Here is a 23,951-nt window from a genome sequence, read left to right as displayed (position 1 = left end):
AGAGATAAGGATTTTTTTGTTAATGATAATGGAGTTTGATTCAAAAACGTGATCACAAAACATTGATGGGCCTGAAGGTTCAATTGGATTCCTCTCCCAAATGATTGATGACAATTTTTTGTGTATGCTTTTAATTATTTATTCATGCAATTGGTAATAATTCCCTAAGCATTTTAGGGAAATTGGTTTTTGTTGGTTGTTTTTTTGGAAACAAAAAAAACACCATTACTCTAGGTGGGGGGTTAAAAATATATAAATTTTTTTTCGCCCCCCCCCCCATTTAGTGACAGACCATAAAAATTAGAACACTCTCCAGGGAGTAATAAAGTGGAGCCACATGAAATTTAACTTGAATATAACTCCATTTGTTTTTTTTTTTTGTCTAAATCTCCACTCCTAGACATTGCCTTAGGAAATGAAGATTTCATAATAATCAGAGATCCATTGGAAATTATTATCATTTGACTTCATTATGTATTTCCTTTTCCTCTTAGGCTATCTAGGTTTGGTCTTTCTCTCCATACGAATTGAATTGTTTTTTTTTTTTGTATTTTAGAAAGGTATGTGTTTATTTGAATACCAAATAAAAGTCATTAATAATAACAATTAATTAAACAAATGAAGAGCACTATAACAACTGCCATAGTTAAGGTCTTTTCGAATGACCCCATGTCTTGGAGAATTTGTATTAGCTTCATTTTCCCCACAGTTATTAGAGTAGAGTATGATTGGATCTCACTCTCCCTCTAACACTCTCTCTGTATCTCTCTCTCTCATTGGCATTAATGTGGCCTATGATGGTGGGAGCATAAAAATCTTTATGATGCATAGCAAATTCTGTTATTAGGCGCCTGCTATGACCAGAAACCACACACAAACCATAAGACAACCATTCAAGATGAACAAGACGACGGACGGACGGACTTACTGACGTCGAACGAACATTTACACCATAATGCTACAGCACACGCATTATAGCCACAATTTCTGGAAATCATTGTAATAAAGTGTTTTCCATAATGATTGTTATAAGGCTAGCGGAAAAGTAGCCAAAAAGACGGGGGCGTAATACCCTAAAGTGTATATGGAGTACCAAGAAAAATAAGAAAAATAACAATAAAATACGGGTGTAAATAATAATTATGTTGTATATCATTTGCTTGTCGGTTCGTTCCAGCTCCAAAATGATGATAATGACTATGATGCCTGTTCCAATTATGATATGCCACCACAAGAAGGTATACTCATAAATATTTCTCGGTATTTAATAATTCAACTAACGATTCTCTAATAAATCAGATTTATGCCATAAATCTAAAAGAAAATCTTGCAAATAGGAAAATAGTCACAGAATCCAATGAAGAGAAATATTTCATAATTGCGTTAATTAAATAAGAGGATTGTTTTTGAGGAGGGGGGAGGCGGGATTAATATAGTAGCAACCTGGGATTTATTTGATTTTTCTATAAATCGTTAGATGTGAACAAATTATAACAAAATTGGGGGAAAAACCATCCGGTTGAATTGATCATATGTTCCCGGAATTCAGACATTAAACCTGAGCCGATTTCATTTATTATAATAATAAAAATTAAATTTTTTCCAATATGATAGTTTGAAGTTCCATAATAAAATGAATACTCACGTATATATGGGTTTAACATTTCCCTGTCGATACCATATCACCAATTGCACCTTATCAGCTATCATTGTACCAGGCATTAGATCACAAGGTAATGCAACCTCTAAGCCAACTGCAGTCTGAACTTCCGACAAAGGACCTGAAATTACAACAAAACAATAAATTAATTTCTTTAATATTAGAATAGCCAAAGAGCGGTAACTTCTATTTAACTATTAAAGAACAAATTTTCGAAATAAATTTAATTCAAATAAGGCCAACCACAAACGCATAGACATATAAATCAAACGATATGTCTTCAATTAATGACATTACAGTAAATTATGGTCAACAAAACATGAAGAGCCAGCCACTTAATAGAAATAACTATGGTATACCACTAAAGTAAAATCCATTAAATTATAACCATATGCCCAAGAGAAGATAGTGAAGTGGGGAGAAATGGAAAAGTTCCATTTCGAAAATTAAATATAGTTATAGATAATTGGAAACAATGCTAAATCGACTAAAATTTTCGCTAAGAAAAATTTAAGACTTAGCTAAATTAAAAAAAAAAAAAACTTAAATTTCATTTAACATTTCCAACATAAAACCTGTAGAGCATGATTACAATATTTTTCAGTGTAATTACAATACAGAGACATACACAGAAAAAAAAAATTCACGAAAACTTTTCCAATTAAAATCTTAATTGAGTTTAAAGAAATATTCAATTAAAATTTTAATTGATTCAACAAATTTTTTAATTGAAACAAAAATCAATCACACAAACTAATCCTATCAATTAAGTTTTTAATTGGATCAATTAATTTTTTAATTGACTGTCAATTAATTTTTTAATTGATACTATCATTTCTGTGATTGAAGTCATTTCAATTAAAAAATTAATTGGATCAATTAATTTCGTGATTGAATCAGAAAAAAATTTTTTTGTGTGTAGCTTACTTGATGGTCGGGAAAAGTTTCCTTGACTTTCGCTTTTGGGTTAATTGACAATTAGACAGACATGTTTTGTTATAAAAAATATTATATTCAGTAGATTTAAATCGTTAACAAAAAATATACGAAGAATAACTATTTTTTTATTTATTTTAATACAATTTAATTTTACTTCATTTATTTGAAGATTGTTTAATTTTTAACTTAAAACGTTCGAAGAATAATTTATTTTTATTCTTTATTGTCCTTTATTTATTTGAATATTGTTTAATTTTTAACTTAAAACGTTCAAAGAATATATTTTTTTATTTTTTTTTTTAATTTATTTTATTGTATTTTATTTTAATACAATTAAATTTTGATTTTTCAATTTTATTTTTTTCATTATTCGTTATACTATTTCGACTTAGTTTACTATTGAAAAAAGCCTTTGATGGGTGGTTTATGGTGAAATATACAATATTTAAATTACTCTCCATCCCCGCTGGAAGAAATATAGCCAATATGTATTTTATTACACTAACGTGACCTGGCTGAAGTGTTGTTTTGCAAGACTTTCAACTATCAAATGCCAGGGGACACATTTGGATAATCTTCATTACATGAATGAAGGGTCGTACTATAGTAGATAAATGGTCTCCAAGTCTAGTCATCGTTTAGACCAAATGAATTATGAATATCTTTTAGTTGACATTGACCTATCACATACCACACACATACCATAGATATATGAAACAAATGATCCATCAAATTGCTACTCAATTAAATTAAAATCGATACAAACGGCTAAAATGATGATGAAGATTGATTAAGTTCCATTCAATCAACATAAACTATCTTGAATAGTTGTGAATAAATAAATGAAAATAATTACGTTATTTATCTGATTTGAAATGAGGGCAAGAGAAAACGTTTTTTTTTTCCTTTTTGAATGTGATCAGTGCCATTCATCTCCAATATAAGAAGTACTTTGACCAAAGTTTCTATAGAAACGAAAATTAAAAAAAAAAGAAGAATGTTCTATAAAACTAAAATGTTGATAAAAATTTCTATAGATATAAAACTTCCGCATAAATTTCCATAGAAATAAAATTTTGACAAAATTTGCATAGAACGAAAATTTTGAAAAAATAAATTTTTTATTTAATTTCCCGTTGAAATAAAATTTTGACAAAATTTTCTATAGAAATAATATTTGTAACAAAATTTTCTAGAGGAATAAAAGATTAAAAAAATTTTCTATAAAAGTAAAATTTTGACAAAATTTTCTATAGAAATAAAATTTTGACAAAATTTTTGATAGAAATAAAATTTTCTATAGCAATAAAATTTTGACAAAATTTTCTCTAAGAATAAAATTTTGACAAAATTTTCCAGAGAAATAAAATGTTGGCAAAATTTTCTATAGAAATTAAATTGTGAAAAACTTTCTATAGAAATAAAATCTTTTTGATAGAAATAAAAATTTGACAAAATTTTTATAGAAATAAAATGTTGACAAAATTTTCTATAGAAATAAAATCTTTTTGATGGACATAAAATTTTGACAAAATTGTTTATAGAAAAAAAAATTTAAACAAAATTTTCTATAAAAATAAAATGTTGACAACGTTTTCTATAGAAATAAAATTTTGACAATAGTTTATGTTTTAATAAAATCTTGACAAAATTTTCTATAAAAATAAAATTTTGACAAAATTTTCCAGTGAAATAAAAATTTGACAAAATTTTCTATAGAAATAAAATTTTGACAAAATTTTTTTGTATAGAAATAAAATTTTAACAAAATTTTTTATGGAAATACAATTTCGTATTTTTGTGTGTTGTTGACCTATTTTATGATTATTCTGATTATTAATTTTGTTCGGATTGAGGTCATAGAAACAATATTGGAAATAAATATTAAAACAAATTAATAATCGATTGTTTCTATGACCTCCAGCCGAACAAAATTAATAATCGAAATACAATTTCTACAAAATTTTCTATAGAAATAAAATTTTGACAACATTTTCTATAGAAATAAAATTTTGACAAAATTTTTTATAGAAATAAAATTTTGACAAAATTTTCTATAGAAATAAAATTTTGACAAAATTTTCTATAGAAATAAAATTTAAACAAAATTTTCTATAGAAATAAAATTTTGACAAAATTTTCTATAGAAATAAAATTTTGACAATAGTTTATGTAGTAATAAAATCTTGACAAAATTTTCTATAGAAATAAAATTTTGACAAAATTTTCCATAGAAATAAAATTTTTACAAAATTTTCCATAGAAATAAAATCTTGACAAAATTTTCTATAGAAATAAAATTTTAACAAAATTTTTTATAGAAATAAAATTTCTACAAAATTTTCTATAGAAATAAAATTTCGACAACATTTTCTATAGAAATAATATATTTCACAAAATTTCCAATAGAAATAAAATTTTGACAGAATTTTCTATAGAAATAAAGTTTGATAATTTTTTCCATAGAAATAAAATTTGATAAATTTTTCTATAGAAATAAAATTTTTACAAAATTTTCTATAGAAATAAAATTTTGACAAAAGTTTCTATAGAAATAAAATTTTGACAAAAATTTCTATAGAAATAATTAATATTGTCTAGGATTTTTTATTAGAATCCCCTTTGCTCAAAAAAAAAAGAGTTTTATATTTTTTATTAGTTAAGCTTTAAATGCTATCGGATATATGAAAAACTATGGCCAACATTAATGGCGTCTACAAATATTAGAATTTTTGTTTTACTTTTACTATACTACACTTTTACTTCCTTTTATCGTAAAATTATAAAATATTACTGTTACAATGGGATTTTAAATAAGTCATAAATATGGTAGATTTAGTTTTTCGACCAAAATGAATAAATTATTTCAAATGGCCAATAATACATTAAGCCATCCAGACAGAAAGTTTTTGTAAAGCTATTTTAATAATAAAGTCACAGAATGTATTAGAATGTATAACCTCCACCCCTCTCACAAAAGAATATTTTGTGGCGCCTCTTTTATTTCAAATTATAACTCCTACGCATGCAACAATTATATATGGCAGCAATATATATATAAATCTATCTTGGCTATTCAGCAAAAATGCAATAATAAAAATATTATTATTGTATTTTAAACTGAAATTTTATTACTTCCTTCCGTTCATAAAATACAAGCTAATACTTTTTCTGTGTGGAGAAGAGAAGGTGGAAAGGAAAAGCCATTTCAGCCGTTTCTCAACTCAAAAGACAATTATTCTTCAGCAATGCAACAATCACGTTCATTGTGGTCTGTCACCCACTACTTTGGCCAATATTGGGACCCTGACCACTATTGAGTTCTACATCGAGTCCATCCATACTCGTCCATCACTTACATACGTATTTGTCATGCGAATGATGTGATTCTTGAAGTGTTCATAAAGAAGTGCAAAAAAATCAACGAAGAAAAAAATTAAAATTGTTATGAAATTGAAAAGCTAAACATTCATTCTTAAGTATAAAAGACCACGAATTGTTTTGGAATAGAAGAAAAAGTTCATTTAAACCAAACACGCACAAAGCAATTGCTAATGGAAAATGTCAACATTGTTTGCAAAGAAAAAAAATTCACAGCAACGTTAAAAAAGGAAATGAAAAAAAAAAAAATAACTAAAGAATAGAAAAAATGACTGAAGAATTCATTCAATTAAATCAAAACTAAAGACACTTTGAAACTTCCTGATGGAGAGTAAAATTGGCAGCTAATGGAATCAAATGCTTTCGTTTACTATTAACCCATGATAGCAGAAGGAGAATTATTTTAAAAATTTCTATAGAAAGAGGGTATTAAAAAATTGTAATAGAAGAGAATTTTTAATATACAAATTCCTCAAAAGATGTCTGTTGAAATTCAGTAATATGATAATTAAGTGAAGATATTGCAAGTAAGGAGACAGACTGAGATAATCATGTACATATTGAATAAAATGCACAATGAATATATTTTCAGACTCTATAAGTAAGCGATCGTAAAGCAAATTTGAACCAATCCACTTTTTTGTAGATCAGTAAGAGAGATCGGGTATAGCGGAACAAAAATTAATAATTAAAAGCATTTTTTTCAAAACGACTTTTCTTTTGTACATTTAAGTACCTTATGTCCGTTAATGGGTTAACTTAGTTTCCTTTAGTATTGCATAGTAAGAAAGCGTAAACATAAGACATCATTCCCTGCAAAATCTTATTTACTGCAATTGACCACATTTCAATGCATTTTCCATTGTGGCCCATAAAACCACAAGCACGTGCATGACCACAAAGTGCCATTGCAATTTCAAACAATGGCCAAGGAAATTTTGTTGCATTTATTGGTATTATTGGTGCCATAGCACGTAAAAAAATAACAAAAAAAAAACGAAAGGGACATTGGGCACTTCCCAGTGAGGAGACACGTAATGCTTGGAATAAACACATTTTTAATTAAAATCAATAGAATCAATTTAATTTTGTTACTAATAATAACATTCAACATGCTCACTAAAAGGCCATGTCCCAGCTAAAGAGAACCAACAGAACAGGCGAGTGGGCTTGGATACCATCATTGTCCTGATGTGAGAGATCGTTATAGTGGCCAATGACAATATCAATACTTTGTTTAATGTCGACAATGATGGCTACCATGTTTTTAGAGTTAAAAGTTTTTCGTTATTTTTTCTGTTTTATTTTTTATTTCGAAAAAACTATTCCATTTGACTGCATTGCAGAAGAAAAACAAGTACGTGCTAAAGTATGCTTTTGGTCACGTCCAAATCACCCATAAGTTTGGCAAGTTGAAGATATTGTATACACTCTTCTCCCCCTAGGACTTTTGAACACATTGTAGTTTTTTTCGATATATCCAATTGGTAGTTTTGCCTCTTTGGCCCCCCACCCATATTAAATTCATACATACAATGCACACAGAGAGCTAGAACATGAAAAGTTATTGTAATTGTCATTTTGTTGTATTACTTGTAGGAGAAGAATAGTTGTTTGTTGTTGTTGAAGTATTACTCTCGTATATTGTGGCAAATCTATGAACATCATACAGTAGCAGCACAATAGCATTGGCAGTATGTTTGTTTCCTTGTATGACACTCACTCACTCACTCCACTCACCATTACGAAATGCAAGCGAGGGAGTTTTGTACTTTAAGCAAACATTTGCACTTAACACAGCACATGAGTGCTATACTCATAGTAATGGGAGTACATGTTCTATAGATATGTGTGTGTGTTGTGTGTGTGTATGATGGTGTAATTGAAGTATGGTAACATTTGCCATTCTATGTGGCGTCAGCTAGCAAAACAGTCAGTACTTGCCTCGTTTTGTTGCCTAAGTGCGTGCAATTTTGTTCATTTTTCGTCCAGTTTTCTTTGCTATTGTTGTTGCCTTGGTACATACAAGGAGCCATATTCTTTATGACTTTTAGAATATTTGTGTGAAAGATTTTTATATTTTATTGTGTGATATTTGCCTTATATGGGAAAACAAATTTTTTTTTGTGGCATTTTTATGGTTAATTTCGTTTTAAATAAATAACGAGATGTTTGTTTTAACTTAAAAAATATATATATTTTTAAGTACTTGTACTAAACTTGGACAGCATACTAATTGAATGAAGTCGATTGATTGGATTAGGCAATGCTACTAGTGTTTGGTATTTTTTTAAATTATGTTTATAGTTAATTTTAAATTAAATCCCCTATAAGACAGACAATAAGGTAGTAACAAATTTTATTATTGTAGGTTAAAATAATAGTTGTCAAGAAAACTTAATTGTTAGTTAGAAATATGGTTCTAGATAAAAATTATTTCAAAAATATTAAAATAAAATATCACTGAGGAGAACATGTAGTTACAGAGAGTTAAATTAAAAGAAAATAATTAGTAAATTTAATGAACTTTTTAATTTAAATAAGGAACATTTAAATTTTCTGAAACGAATCAAAATTTTTTTCTTCAGTGAACCTGAAACTGTTTTTTGAGTGTAATTTTTATTATAGTATATCATATCCTAGTATAGAAGGAAATAACAAGTTTGTCTTTCCATTTGACAAAAATATCAAACTATTTATTTTCGACCAAACAAAGGACGGTGAACCCTTCAAAGCTTGGACATTCCGAAAAACGGTCTCTGAAAACTGGACATAATTCGTGATACCTTAGGATAAGAAGAAGAAGAAAATCCATGTCCGTCCGTACATCCTTCAATACTGGAGCCAAAGAAATCAAATGATAGTAGATTTGTTGGTACAGCTGACTCAAGTTCACTACAACCTTTAATAATGGGACGAACTTCACAAAATTTCCTATAGAAATGAAATGTTGACAAAATTTTTTTAGAAATAAAATTTTGAAAAATTTTTCTATAGAAATTAAATATTGCCAAAATTTTCTATAGAAATCAAATTTTGACAAAATTTTCTATAGAAATAAATTTTTTAACAAAATTTTCTATAGAAATCAAATTTTGACAAACTTTTCTATAGAATTAAAATTTTGACAAAATTTTATATCGAAATAAAATTTTGACCAAATTGTTTATAGAAATAAAATTTTGACAAACTTTTCTATAGAATTAAAATTTTGACAAACTTTTCTATAGAATTAAAATTTTGACAAAATTTTCTATAGAAATAAAATTTTGACAAACTTTTCTATAGAAATAAAATTTTGACAAAATTTTCTATAGAAATAAAATTTTGACAAAATGTTCTATAGAAACAAAATTTTGACAAACTTTTCTATAGAATTAAAATTTTGACAAACTTTTCTAAAGAAATAAAATTTTTACAAAACATTCTATAGAAATAAAATTTTCACAAAATTTTGTATAGAAATAAAATTTTGACAAAATTTTCTATAGAAATAAAATTTTGACAAAATTTTCTATTGAAATAAAAATTTCACAAAATTTTCCATAGAAATAAAATTTTGATAAAATTTTCTATAGAAATAAAATTTTGACAAAATTTTCTATTGAAATAAAATTTTGACAAAATTTTCTATTGAAATAAAATTTTGACAAAATTTTCTATAGAAATAAAATTTTGACAAAATTTTCTATAGAAATAAAATTTTGACAAAATTTTCTATAGAAAAAAAATTTTGACAAAATTTTCTATAGAAATAAAATTTTGACAAAATTTTCTATATAAATAAAATGTTGACAATATATTCTATAGAAATAAAATTTTGACAAACTTTTCAATAGAAATAAAATTTTGACAAAATTTTCTATAGAAATAAAATTTTGGCAAATTTTTCTATAGAAATAAAATTTTGACAAAATTTTCTATAGAAAAGAAAATTTGACAAATTTTTCTATAGAAAAAAAAATTGACAAAATTTTCTATAGAAATAAAATTTTGACAAAATTTTCTATAAAAATAAAATTTTTACAAAATTTTCTATAAAAATAAAATTTTTACAAAATTTTCTATAGAAATAAAATTTTGACAAAATTTTCTATAGAAATAAAATTTTGACAAAATTTTCTATAGAAATAAAATGTTGCAAAATTTTCTACAGAAATAAAATTTTGACAATATTTTCTATAGAAATAAAATTTTTACAAAATTTTCTATAGAAATAAAATTTTGACAAAATTTTCTATAGAAATAAAATTTTGACAAAATTTTATATAGAAATAAAATTTTGACAAAATTTTCTATAGAAATAAAATGTTGCAAAATTTTCTATAGAAATAATATTTAGGCAAAATTTTTTATAGAAATAAAATTTGGCAAAATTTTCTATAGAAATGAAATATTGACAAAATTTTCTATAGAAATAAAATGTTGATAAAATATTCTATAGAACTAAAATTTAGACAAAATTTTCTATAGAAATAAAATTTTGACAAAATTTTCTATAGAAATAAAATTTGGACAAATTTTCTATAGAAATAAAATTTTGACAAAATTTTCTATAGAAATAAAATTTTAACAAAATTTTCTATACAAATAAAATTTTGACAAAATTTTCTATAGAAATAAAATTTTTACAAAATTTTCTATAGAAATAAAATTTTGACAAAATTTTCTATAGAAATAAAATGTTTACAAAATTTTCTAAAGAAATAAAATGTTTACAAAATTTTCTATAGAAATAAAATTTTGACAAAATTTTCTATAGAAATAAAATTTTGACAAAATTTTCTACAGAAATAAAATTTGGACAAAATTTTCTATAGAAATAAAATTTTTACAAAATTTTCTATGGAAATAAAATGTTGATAAAATTTTCTATAGAAATAAAATTTTGACAAAATTTTCTATACAACATATTCTATAGAAATAAAATTTTCACAAAATATTCTATAGAAATAAAATTTTGACAAAATTTTCTATAGAAATAAAATTTTGACAAAATTTTCTATAGAAATAAAATTTTGACAAAATTTTCTATAGAAATATAATTTTGATAAAATTTTCTATATAACTAAAATTTTCACAAAACACTATAGAAATAAAATTTTGACAAAATGTTCTATAGAAATAAATTTTTGACAAAATTTTCTATAGAAATAAAATTTTAACAAATTTTTTTTTAAGAAATAAAATTTGACAAAATATTTTATAGAAATAAAATTTTGACAAAATTTTCTATAGAAATAAAATTTTGACAAAAGTTTCTATAGAAATAAAATTTTTACTAAATTTTTTTTAAGAAATAAAATTTTGACAAAATTTTCTATAGAAATAAAATTTTGACTAAATTTTTTTGTAAGAAATAAAATTTTGACAAAATTTTTTATTGCAATAAAATGTTGACAAAATTTTCTATAGAAATAAAATTTTGATAAATGCCCGCCTTTTATACACAGGGTCGTGGGCTCAAATCCAGTTTCGACCAAACACCAAAATGTTTTCCAGTGGTGGATTCTCTTCTCTCAGTAATGCTGGTGACATTTCTGAGTGTTTCAAAGCTTCTCTAAGTGGTTTCATCGCAATGTGGAACACCGTTCGGATTCGGCTATAAAAAGGAGGTCCCTGTTATTGAGCTTAAACATAGAACTGGACAGCACTCCGTGATAGGAGAGAAGTTCACCACTGCAGTATCACAATGGGCTGAATAGTCTAAGGAAGCCTGAAATATCGGGCCGCCATTATACCAATCCAAACCTTCATATCCATTTGTCTTTGTACCCTAGCTGCTATAGCGAATTAATTTGCCTTTATTCGGAATATCCATAAAACCATACCATGCTGATCCTTCTGTATTTTTAATAGTAAAAGTGCATCTAGACAGATATCAGAGGATAGATGGTCTGAGGAAGTCATTGATTTCTTTGTATTAACATAGATGTGATTGTCATATATCTCATTTGTAGTTACATTCGACTTAACATAAGGCATTATTGGTGTACCCCAGCTAGATTTTTCAGAAGCCAACATTTCTTCGGAAATTTCATATTAATCGTCAAAAAAATTTGTATGAAAAAAAAAACTTGCGTACATCAATTTAATAAATTTCTTACATATGTTTTGCCTAAATAAGCCAAATGTTTTATCCACTAACTGTTTGTTCCGCTTAGATAAAGAAAAACCAATCGATTTGCCCTTTTACACATAATTTCGAAAGGGTTAATTAATATTGCATATATCCATTACACAGTCCAATAATTTTTGATGGCATGCAATGGGAGGAAATCTTACATTGGCTTCATCATGTAGGCAGCACGTTCTCTATGAAATTCTTTGGAACTCTAACGTTTAATACTTGTAAGTATTTTGTTGAATGCCACAAAGCCATACCTTTTAACATCTTTAGCAGACACGTTTTCGAAATCATTAATCTGTCTGACTCTATGATTGATTATTTCTTACTAATTTGTCATTTTGTTTTTAGGTTGTAATTTTATGGAGCTTTGTTTTTCAGCTGAATGGAGGGGAATGAAGAAAATGACAAACTTTTTCCCTTAAGAATAAATGGCAGAAACATGTTTGAGTAATTCCAGAAATGTTATTGTCATCATTCATTCATCTATGTATGAACAACTACAGATGGCCCCATGATCATGGCGATGATGATGATGATGATGGAGGAGTATCCATATCAAATATCCATACCCTCTCAATCATACTAACAATGCCTTATCAGCGGAAAGGGGGGAGGTCACATTAAACAAAATTATTAATTTGACACACTTTTTGTTAAGAAAGATGATGGTATATCCGCTAATTAAACATGTAGGACTCCACACCATCATGAATGTCAGGGAATTCCCTTTAAAAGAAATGCCTCCAAATTCAGGGAATTTTGAAAAGGAGGTACGATAACAAAGATATACCCACAAGAAATACGCCTACATTTTATTAATTTTATTTTTCTTGCACCGGCGATATATATTCGTAAAACATAACAGTTATAGACACCATTTTAATTGTTTAAATAACACGAAAGCACTTGTATTCCAACGCCCATATTAAGAGGAAATTTTTGAAGTCACCTCTAGTGGTTCCCTTCTGTTTCTTTAACCACCACTAACTTTTTGAGGCTCCGACAAGAAAACAATAAAAATTCCAAAAAGTCGCACAAAATTGTGGTTCAAATGCATAATTGGTTTGTCATTCAAGAATTCAAGCATTGTTTGTTTATTGGGCACACGCACCCAAATTTTGAACTCCAAGAAAAGGTCTGAGTTGCATGATGAATATTAAAGTCTATGGCGTCATTTAAACGTCACCACTTCTTTCAAAGACCTTTTTTCCGCTATGGACACGCAATAGATACTCCTCCATTGCATCAATTGCTACGGTTTGTTTAACTACCAGAAGACGGACGGAGAAGCCATTTGAATTTATTTTTCTCAGTTTTGTTTTTTTTTTTTTTTTAATCGATCGAGAATCATGTTTAGGTCATAAAAGTCATGCCCATATATCAAATTGAATCTAACCATAAAAATTTCCTACAAGAAATTTTTATGTTAGCTTAAAGGGTTAAATTTATGATGAACTGTTAAATCTCTGGTTATGATTTTTTTTGTGGGGAGAGGAGTAAGGCATCAAAAAAAAAAAAAAAAAAGAGATGACATAAATTAAAAAATCATTCCAGTTGTAGTTGTAAATGTCACCATGGAAAATTATTTTATTTTTATTTGTTTCATATTCATATGTGCTATACAAAGAAATTAGAAATGTAACCAATTATTTATTCATACATCAGAAAATGCTTTGAAATCTAAAATAAAAATGTAGAATTTTCAAATGAAAATCTTCTTATAAGTTCTACTAAATATTCAGAATAGTTTCTGAGGTGAATGCCATATGAGTTTGGGAGTTTATAGACAATGTGATTATTATCAAATGTCGAAATGGACAGTAGACACTAGATCTCTACACTGAAAGAAGAGTTTTCTTTTCTGAGGAACAAAATTTTAGACAAACAAAGAATTCTTTTGACCTTAAAAAGTTTTCTTTAAAGGCAAATAAAAAAATTGGAGACAATCGTTGCAACGCTTCTTATTAACTCGAGCTTATTTGCTCTTAAAGAAAATACTTTCTGGAAAAACGGGAATTTCATTTGTCTAAAATTTTGTTCCGGGGGAAAGTATTTTTTTTTTTTTTTTGGATGTAGACTCTTGACCATGACAATTTAAAAGCCTTGTAGCCCATATTATTTACATTTGATATCTCTCCTCTATTCTTAAATTTACAATAAAAATCAAATAGGTCATAATCTCAGCTTAGAGTAAAACGGTGCAATTTTCCTTTTTTTTAACAGATTCTTATTATATCCACCGTAAAAGATTGATAATATTTCATATATCTTGCTAATAAAAGCATGAACAAATATTCAATAATATTTTTATATTAATCACTAGTGTGTGTGTGTGTTTTTTTTTTTGCGAAGCGATAAAAATCCAATAATAAAATATTAATCACAGAAAAACAAAATGGTTAAGTCTATGGTTAATTGAAAAAAATATTTTTAATATTGAAAAAGATAATCACAGTGACCATAATGAAACAGGATTTCATATAAAGCCTATTACAATGCGAATGCGTATTTGTGTGTGAGTTGGTTTTTATTAAAATTCAGTATATTCAGTATCCTCTTGAACATTAAGCGCCATAAAGATAAATATTTCAATTAAACTTGGTGAAAAAAAAAATAAATAATATAAGAACCGGACTGGCAGCATTCAGAGATTATCATACGATGGTCTTCATCATCTTGCGTATTAAAATCATAGCCATCAGTTACAATAAACCTGCTGTATTATCCACGGGCGGAAAAGAAAACCAAAAAAAAAAAGTTCCGATATAAAAATAATTAATAGTTAAAGATTGTATGCCAAAAGTACTGGAAAAACTTAAAGTGCTACCAATTAGAGTGTCATAGGAAACATTTCCAGTAGGGGAGGCAGGTTCGGAATTGCATTTTTTTTTGCCAGCTTTATCAGTCATGTTCTTGCCCAACAGGATTCTTAACGTATTGCTTGTTTTTTTTTTTTTTTTTTTATTAAAAAGAAATAAAAAGTAAATGAATGAATGAATCCAATGAGGCACTTGCAACAGACATATTGCTGGTAATTTCATGAAGCAGATGTGATTTTATTAATATCAGAGAAGGGAGGCCTTGCGAACAGGTAGTTGCTTTCAATAGAATAAAAGTATTTAATAAAAACAAAATCAATAAATGTTAAATAAGTATAAATTTAATGAAATCAAATATAAAATAGATTGAATCAGACCAAATCTAGGTGAAATTAAACAAAACTGAATAAGGAAGCACTCTTAAGCACTACCTATAATATTTCCCTGTGTACACGATATATATTTGAAGCTAATTTTATGCATTTTCCCCTTTTGTAGATTAATCGGCCGATGAAAATATATTTAATACTGTGGATTTTTATGTAACGCCAAGAAAAACCAGTCTGAAATCAAATTTTGTAAAAATTTTATTTCTATAGAAAATTTTGTCAAAATTTTATTTCTATAGAAAAATTTTGCAAATATTTATACCTATAAAATTAAATTAAATAAATTTTAACAAAATTTTATTCCTATAAAAAATTTTAACAAAATTTTATTTCTATAGAAAATTTTGTCAAATTTTTTATTTATGTAGAAAATTTTGTCAAATTTTAATTTCTATAGAAAATTTTAACAAAATGTTATTCCTATAGAAAGTTTTAACAAAATTTTATTTCTATAGAAAATTTTGTCAAAATTTAAGTTTTTTAGAAGAATTCGTAAAAATTTTATTTCTTTAGGATAATTGGTCAAAAATTAATTTCTTCAGAAGAATTTGTCAAAATTTAATTTCTTTAGAAGAATTTGTCAAATTTAATTTCTTCAGAAGAATTTGTCAATATTTTATTTCTATAGAAAATTTTGTCAAAATTTTATTTCTTTGGAAAATTTTGTCAAAATTTTAATTCTATAGAAATTATTTCTATAGAAAATTTTGCCAAAATGTTATTTCTATAGAAAATTTTGTCAAAATTTTATTTCTATAGAAAATTTTGTCAAAATTTTATTTCTATAGAAAATTTTGTCAAAATTTTATTTCTATAGAAGATTTTGTCAAAATTTTATTTCTATAGAAAATTTTGTCAAAATTTTATTTCTATAGAACATTTTAACAAAATTTTATTCCTATGAAAAATTTTAACAAAATTTTATTTCTATAAACAATTTTGTTCAAAATTTTATTTATATAGAAAATTTTGTCAAAATTTTATTTGTGTTTAAAATTTTGTCAAATTTTTTATTTATATAAAAAATTTTGTCACATTTTTTATTTATGTAGAAAATCTTAACAAAATGTTATTCCTATAGAAAGTCTTAACAAAATGTTATTTCTATAGAAAATTTTGTCAACATTTAAGTTTTCTAGAAGAATTCGTAAAAATTTTATTTCTTTAGGAGAATTGGTCAAAAATTAATTTCTTCAGAAGAATTTGTCAAAATTTAATTTCTTTAGAAGAATTTGTCAAAATTTAATTTCTATAGAAAATTTTGCCAAAATGTTATTTCTATAGAAAATTTTGTCAAAATTTTATTTCTATAGAAAATTTTGTCAAAATTTTATTTCTATAGAAAATTTTGTCAAAAATTTATTTCTATAGAAAATTTTGTCAAAATTTTATTTCTATAGAACACTTTAACAAAATTTTATTCCTATGAAAAATTTTAACAAAATTTTATTTCTATAGAAAATTTTGTCAAAATTTTATTTCTATAGTAAATTTTGTCAAAATTTTATTTCTATAAACAAATTTTTCCAAAATTTTATTTATATAGAAAATTTTGTCAAAATTTTATTTATATAGAAAATTTTGTCACATTTTTTATTTATGTAGAAAATTTTGTCAAAATTTATTTTTTATAGAAAATCTTAACAAAATGTTATTCCTATACAAAGTTTTAACAAAATTTTGTTTCTGTAGAAAATTTTGTCAAAATTTAAGTTTTTTAGAAGAATTTGTAAAAATTTTATTTCTTTAGGAGAATTTGTCAAAAATTAATTTCTTCAGAAGAGTTTGTCAAAATTTAATTTCTTTAGAAGAATTTGTCAAAATTTAATTTCTTCAGAAGAATTTGTCTTCATTTTATTTCTATAAAAAATTGTGCCTACATTTTATTTTTATAGAAAATTTGGTCAAAATTTTATTTCTATAGAAAATTTTGTCAAAATTTTATTTCCATAGAAAATTTTGTCAAAATTTTATTTCTATCGAAAATTTTTTCAAAATTTTATTTCTATAGACATTTTGTCGCAATAGAAAATTTTGCCAATATTTTATTTAATTTGTTTTGTTATTGTTGGTTTGTACTTCAATCATATTTGTTGTGTTGATCTCAGCTTTAAAACCATTGCGTTCTTTTCCACCGTTGGTTAAGCTACTCTTGTAGTTAAGTCAACGCAATGGTTTTTAAGCTGAGATCAAAACAACATATAAAATTTTATTTCTATAGAAAAATTTGTCAAAATTTTATTTCTATAGAAAAATTTGTCAAAATTTTATTTCTATTGAAATTTTGTCAAAATTGTGATTCTATAGAAAATTTTCTTAAAATTGTTTTGGTTTAGCAGAATTTATCCGAATTTTATTTTTAAGCTAAATTTTCCCAAATTTTATTTCTATAACAAATTTTGTCAAAATTTAATTTCTATACAAAATTTTGTCAAAATTTTATTTCTACAGAAATTTTTTTCAACATTTTATTTCTATTGAAAATTTTTCCAAAATTTTATTTCTATAGCAAATTTTGTCAAAATTTTATTTCTAGAGAAGGGTAGGTTAGGTTAGGTTAGGTGGCAGCCCGATGTATCAGGCTCACTTAGACTATTCAGTCCATTGTGATACCTTCTTCTTCTCTCTTATCACTGAGTGCTGCCCGATTCCATGTTAAGCTCAATGACAAGGGACTTCCTTTTTATAGCCGAGTCCGAACGGCGTTCCACATTGCAGTGAAACCACTTAGAGAAGTTTTGAAACCCTCAGAAATGTCACCAACATTACTGAGGTGGGATAATCCACCGCTGAAAAACTTTTTGGTGTTCGGTCGAAGCAGGAATCGAACCTACGACCTTGTGTATGCAAGGCGGGCATGCTAACCATTGCACCACGGTGGCTCCCATTTCTGGAGAAAATTTTGTCCAAATTTAATTTCTATAGAAAATTTTATCAAAATCGTATTTCTATACACAATTTTATCAAAATTTTATTTCTATAGAAAATTTTATCAAAATTTTATTTCCATAGAAAATTTTTTCAAAATTTTATTTCCATAGAAAATTTTGTTAAATTTGAAAGATTTGAGGTGGTATCACAATTTTTGGTCAAAGAAATTGATGATATTGTCGGCCCACTTGTCTTTAGGCTTTCCTTGTTTTTGTAAGAAAAATCCAAGAAGACATTTCAAATTTAGCTTAAAAAATCTAACTACATGTTATGCAAATTGTTTAATCCTTGTTTCCTTTATACAATTTTACTAGGGATTTAGCAAAATCTCAAATATCATAAGCATAACTGAATATAATCAATTTGGTATAGAAAATCCCATGCTTTATGATTTCCATGTAAATTGATCTTTGCTTCGCGGAACATTCCCTAAGATGTATTGCTTAAGAAATTTAGCAAGGATACATTTTTAATATATTCTAAATAAAAAAAAGGGAGTTAGCTGATTTGTGCTACATATAAAATTATTAACTATAGCTATGTGGCTCTTATTCACAACACCAGATTGGTCTACCCTGCAAGATAAAGAAAAAAAATTCCTCCTAAAGCAAAAAATTTGAAGTAATTCTTGTTAACTCCTCTACTACATTCTACTCCTTTGCTTCAATAAGAACCCCTTGCCAAAGTATGTACCAAGACTGTAGTGAGTAAGCAGTTTCACTATGGCAAGTACGGATGGCACCGATGGCAACAACCGATTCTGACAAGTGTTATTCATGCATGCAACATATAAATTTTGCACGCATTTAAAGGTTCATCTAGAAGACGACACACTTCATTGACATAAAACGAAAGAGAAGAAACAAACAAAAAACAAACAACTTGACAATGAAGAGGAGCATCGCCGAGAAGTTGTAGTACCCCAAAAAATCCCCTCCAGCAATGGGTAACAAGCATTGTAATAATAAGAAACGATAATAACCGGGCTTTTTTCTGTATGGAACTACAAGAAGATGCTGCCGACGAAACTGAAATCAAAACAGAAACCAAGAAGATCAACAACTAAGCAACTTGGGGTGTGGTAGGAGTAAAGGCAATGGTAGCAGCAGTAGCAGCATCAGCACGTTATTATTATCATCGTCCTCCTCATCATTATCATCATCAGCATCCTCATTCAATAAACAAGAGTTTACTTCAAATTAAATGTTAAAGGACAGTAGTAGTAGTAGTAGTAGTACGTTTGTAACAAACCAAAGATAACGAAGTCAGAAAAAGAATACACTGGTAGAATAAAAAAGGTAATATTGTGTAGTGGGAAAGTCTTTTCATGTTTAGATGGCAGTGCTGCCAATCAGGTACGATACATTTAACGAAAAAAAAAACTAATAATAATAATTGTAATAAATAAAAAAATTAAAAATAAATTATTTGTTTTATTACATCTCTCGATGTGCGAGAAAAAAATCTGAATTATTATCAGCAATAGTTTTTGTATAAATTTCCATTTAGTACAAACGTACAGTAGAAAAATGATTTCAAAATTGCGTATTTTTTGGTTGATAGTTAAATAAGTTTATAAAAATGTATTTTTAGTGCCAACCAATATGGAAAGTATTTATAGTGCCATTAGATTACAGTCCCTACTTTAAAATAACCTTGAGAAATTAATCGAATCCAATTTTACAATTAATTTTAATTAAATTAATCGAAACTAACTGTGGAAATAGAGTTTAGTGTCGTTTTCGAATGTCCTCTGTAGTTAACACCGGTAGTCAAAGGGTTAATGAAATTTGTAAAGTTTTCAGGAATTTTCTGTGTGAAGAATGCTCCTCGCTCTGGAAAAGTCTTGGAAATTGTGGCAAATATTGACTAGAGTTGACATATAGGCACTCATGACATTTCCCAGGAACTAAACCTTCATAATCAAACCATTTTGAACGATTGAAGAAAAATTGACAATAAAATAATTTTGATCATTGATTCTTTGCTAAAAGGAAATAAAGTGAATTCTAAATGCCGTGGAAATGTTGGAAAAACGAATGATCACAAAGCCAGGACTGATGCCTCGAAATGTTATGTTAAGTAGGGCAGTCACTGTGGTGTAATGGTTATCTCGCCATCGGGAGCCACCGTGATGCAATGGTTAGCATGCCCGCCTTGCACAAGGTCGTGGGTTCGATTTCTGCTTCGACCGAACACCAAAAAGTTTTTCAGCGGTGGATTATCGCACCTCAGTAATGCTGGTGACATTTCTGAGGGTTTCAGAGCTTCTATAAATGGTTTCACTGCAATGTGGAACGCCGTTCGGTCTCGGCTATAAAAAGGAGGTCCCTTATCATTGAGCTTAACATGGAATCGGGCAGCACTCAGTGATAAGAGAGAAGTTCACCAATGTGGTATCACAATGGACTGAATAGGCTAAGTGAGCCTGATACATCAGGCTACCACCTAACCTAACCTAATCTATCTCGCCCGCATTTGTTATCTAGCACCTCTCAGTAATGCTGGCGATAATTCGAGATGTTCCAAAATTTTTTTCAAATGGTTTCATGTGTATGGAGATACATTAGAATTTGAAATTTTCAGCAAAAACTTAGCCGAGACACAAACCATCGCCTTAAATACGTATTTACTTTTTCAAATTCGGGCTATATAGAATTATGCACTTGATATGGACCAATTTTTGTGTGATTGATCGATTTATCTGAGGGCTATATATAACTATAGACCGATATGGACCTAGTTAGGCATGGTTGTTAACGGCCATATACTAGCACAATGTACCACATTTCAACTCACTCGGATGAAATTTGCTCCTCCAAGAGGCTCCAAAACCAAATCTCGGGATCGGTTTATATGGGGTCTATATATGATTATGGACTGATATGAACCACTTTTGGCATGGTTGTTAAATATCATATACTACCACCACGTACAAAATTTCAACCAAATCGGATGAATTTTGCTTCTCCAAAAGGCACCGGAGGTCAAATCTGGGGATCGGTTTATATGGGGGCTATATATAATTATGGACTGATATGAACCAATTCATGCATGGTTGTTGAGTACTATATACTAACATCACGTACCAAATTTCAACCGAATCGGTTGAATTTTGTTCTTCCAAGGGGCTCCGGAGGTCAAATTTAGGGATCGGTTTATATGGGGGCTATATATGTAATAATGGACCGATTTCGACCAATTTTTGCATGGGTATTTGAGACCATATACTAACACCACGTACCAAATTTCAACTGAATCAGATGAATTTTGGTCTTCCAAGAGGCTCCGGAGGTCAAATCTGATGATCGGTTTATATGGGGGCTATATATAATTATGGACCGATGTGGACCAATTTTTGCATGGTTGTTAGAGACCATATACTAACACCATGTACCAAATTTTAGCCGGATCGGATGAAATTTGCTTCTCTTAGCCATTTGCAATACCATCCGACCTACATCAATAACAACTACTTGTGCCAAGTTTCAAGTCGATAGCTTGTTTTGTTCGGAAGTTAGCGTGATTTCAACAGACGTACGGACGGACATGCTCAGATCGACTCAGAATTTCACCACGACCCAGAATATATATACTTTATGGGGTCTTTCTATTTCGATGTGTTACAAACGGAATGACAAAGTTAATATACCCCCCATCCTATGGTGGAGGGTATAATAAAAGGTTGCCACTATACCTAACCTAACTGTGATGAGGGAGATTGAAAAGAATCATTCACTATGAGCTGTTCCAGTCTGGTCTTATGATTTTTTCGACCTTTCTTTGTCAACAACTGATGACATTAAAACAAACGATCAAAAAATCTATCAGAAATGATAGACAGGGTTCAAAGGACTTCGCCTTCTATCAGGAAAACGGAAGATCACACAAATGGGTGCTGACTCGAAAAACGTGGCAAGGAAATTTTGATGCATCCATTTTATAGACCTGACCTGACCCCATGTGGGATAATGCAGAACTCCCTTAATCAAGTAAAGTTGGATCACATCACATGGGTAGAATGATATACAGTTTTTTGTATTCTTGATTTTTTCATAAAACATTTCATATTATTTAGGAAAATGATATACGCTTTAATGAAAATATTTCCCAACATTAGTGGGAAACAGCATAGATCAATTGAGTAGCCATCGTTGTAATCACTTAACAATAACGCCTATCTAATTGATCCATGAAGTTAATAGGAATTGAGCCAACGAAATTGTACATTAATGTTAGGAATTATTTTCATGCCTTGCATACTCAAGTCTCTCTGTACCTCTAGGTAACTTTTTTTTCAAATATTTGTGATTTATTAATTTTCTCACAAATTTTTTTCTCTGTGTCCCGAGAATTGGAAAAAAACAAAAACACATTGGGGGTAACTTAAGGGCATGTCGGCTACTCATTTGCTTGAAAAACTCTGATACTAGGATAAAACTCATTCGCCCAGCATGAAGGATGGTTGGAGAATGCTCCTGCTGTCTTTTATTTGGGTGTGTGCCTTCGTAACATATCAGAGATCTTTTGTGTTCCAATGGTGACAACAACTACTTGAGTTCTAGATTTTTGTATGGTTTTTTTTTTTCTCGCTTTGTTTTAGGTTCACACTTCTTTAGGGGGGACGATAGCTCACTTCGTTGAAGGAGTTCGTTTTTTTTTTGTTTTCTCTATACGCCTTTATATCTTAAAGTTCCTTAACACTTGTCTAATGTGAAGTTCTTTAAAACATCATAAAGGCAGAGCAGTAACAAATATAAAATCTATGGCCTGCAAGTTGGCAGTTGAAATGCCAAGAAGTATTACAAGTTAACTTATCTTGAGGTTCATTTCATGTTGGTTTGTTTTTTGAGTTGCTTCTTCAACAATTCTACAAGTCAATGAGTTTACTTGAATAGAACGTCAAACTTTTGGCCGGGGGAACTCACATATATCCAAGGCTTGACTAGATGAATGGGTTGTGGAATATGATTATGAATGAAAGTCAAACGTATACAGATATGGTACTGAATGAATTGAAAAATAAAACAAAAATAAGTAGAGATAGATCTAAGTAGATTTTATTAACAACAGGGGAGACAATTCATAGATGTCTTACAGCAGAAGATAAGCAAACAAAGGATGCTGTACTTATGTATCAAATCCCAGGCATAAACTTTGACAAGAGTTCTATTGTCGAAATAAAGTGGGGTTTCAACTATAAATACGTTATATTTGAAACCTAAGGATTATTGCCGAAGAAGTGCTTCCATAGAGAAATGAAGATGAACAAGTATATACGGCCGTAAGTTCGGCCATGCCGAAGCTTATGTACCCCCCATCATGGATTGCGTAGAAACTTCTTCTAAACACTGCCATCCACAATCGAATTACTTAAGTTGCGGTAACGCTTGCCGATGGCAAGGTATCTTAAAACCTCCTAACACCATCTTCTAAATTGTATGTAAGTCCATACGTGGTATATATTAAATCAAAAAAGATCGATCCAATACGTATATAATTCAGTTTGACAAAGTAGACATAAAATTTTGACAAAATTTTCTACAGAAATAAAATTTTAACAAAATTTTCTATAGAAATAAAATTTTAACAAAATTTTCTATAGAAATAAACTTTTGACAAAATTTTCTATAGAAATAAAATCTTGGTGGATTATTTGTGGCTCGAGTGGCAACCATGATTATGAACCGAATAAAATTTGA

The 23,951-nt window shown here is 28.0% G+C and overlaps 1 protein-coding gene across 1 annotated transcript in view; it reads right to left on the bottom strand.

Moving 5' to 3' along the window:
* side-V (sidestep V) overlaps nucleotides 1-23,951 on the bottom strand; it is a 302,304-nt gene that overhangs the window by 124,040 nt on the left and 154,313 nt on the right. The window contains exon 3 of the mRNA XM_075312598.1: nucleotides 1,646-1,781. Coding sequence (XP_075168713.1) covers nucleotides 1,646-1,781 — 136 coding nt within the window. The remainder of the gene's footprint in view (nucleotides 1-1,645; nucleotides 1,782-23,951) is intronic.

The sequence above is a fragment of the Haematobia irritans genome, chromosome 5 (genome assembly GCF_050003625.1).
Source record: "Haematobia irritans isolate KBUSLIRL chromosome 5, ASM5000362v1, whole genome shotgun sequence".
NCBI classification, from domain to species: Eukaryota; Metazoa; Arthropoda; class Insecta; order Diptera; family Muscidae; genus Haematobia; species Haematobia irritans.
The sequence above is the reverse complement of the archived record's forward strand: the minus strand, read 5'-3'. Positions and strand labels throughout refer to the sequence as shown.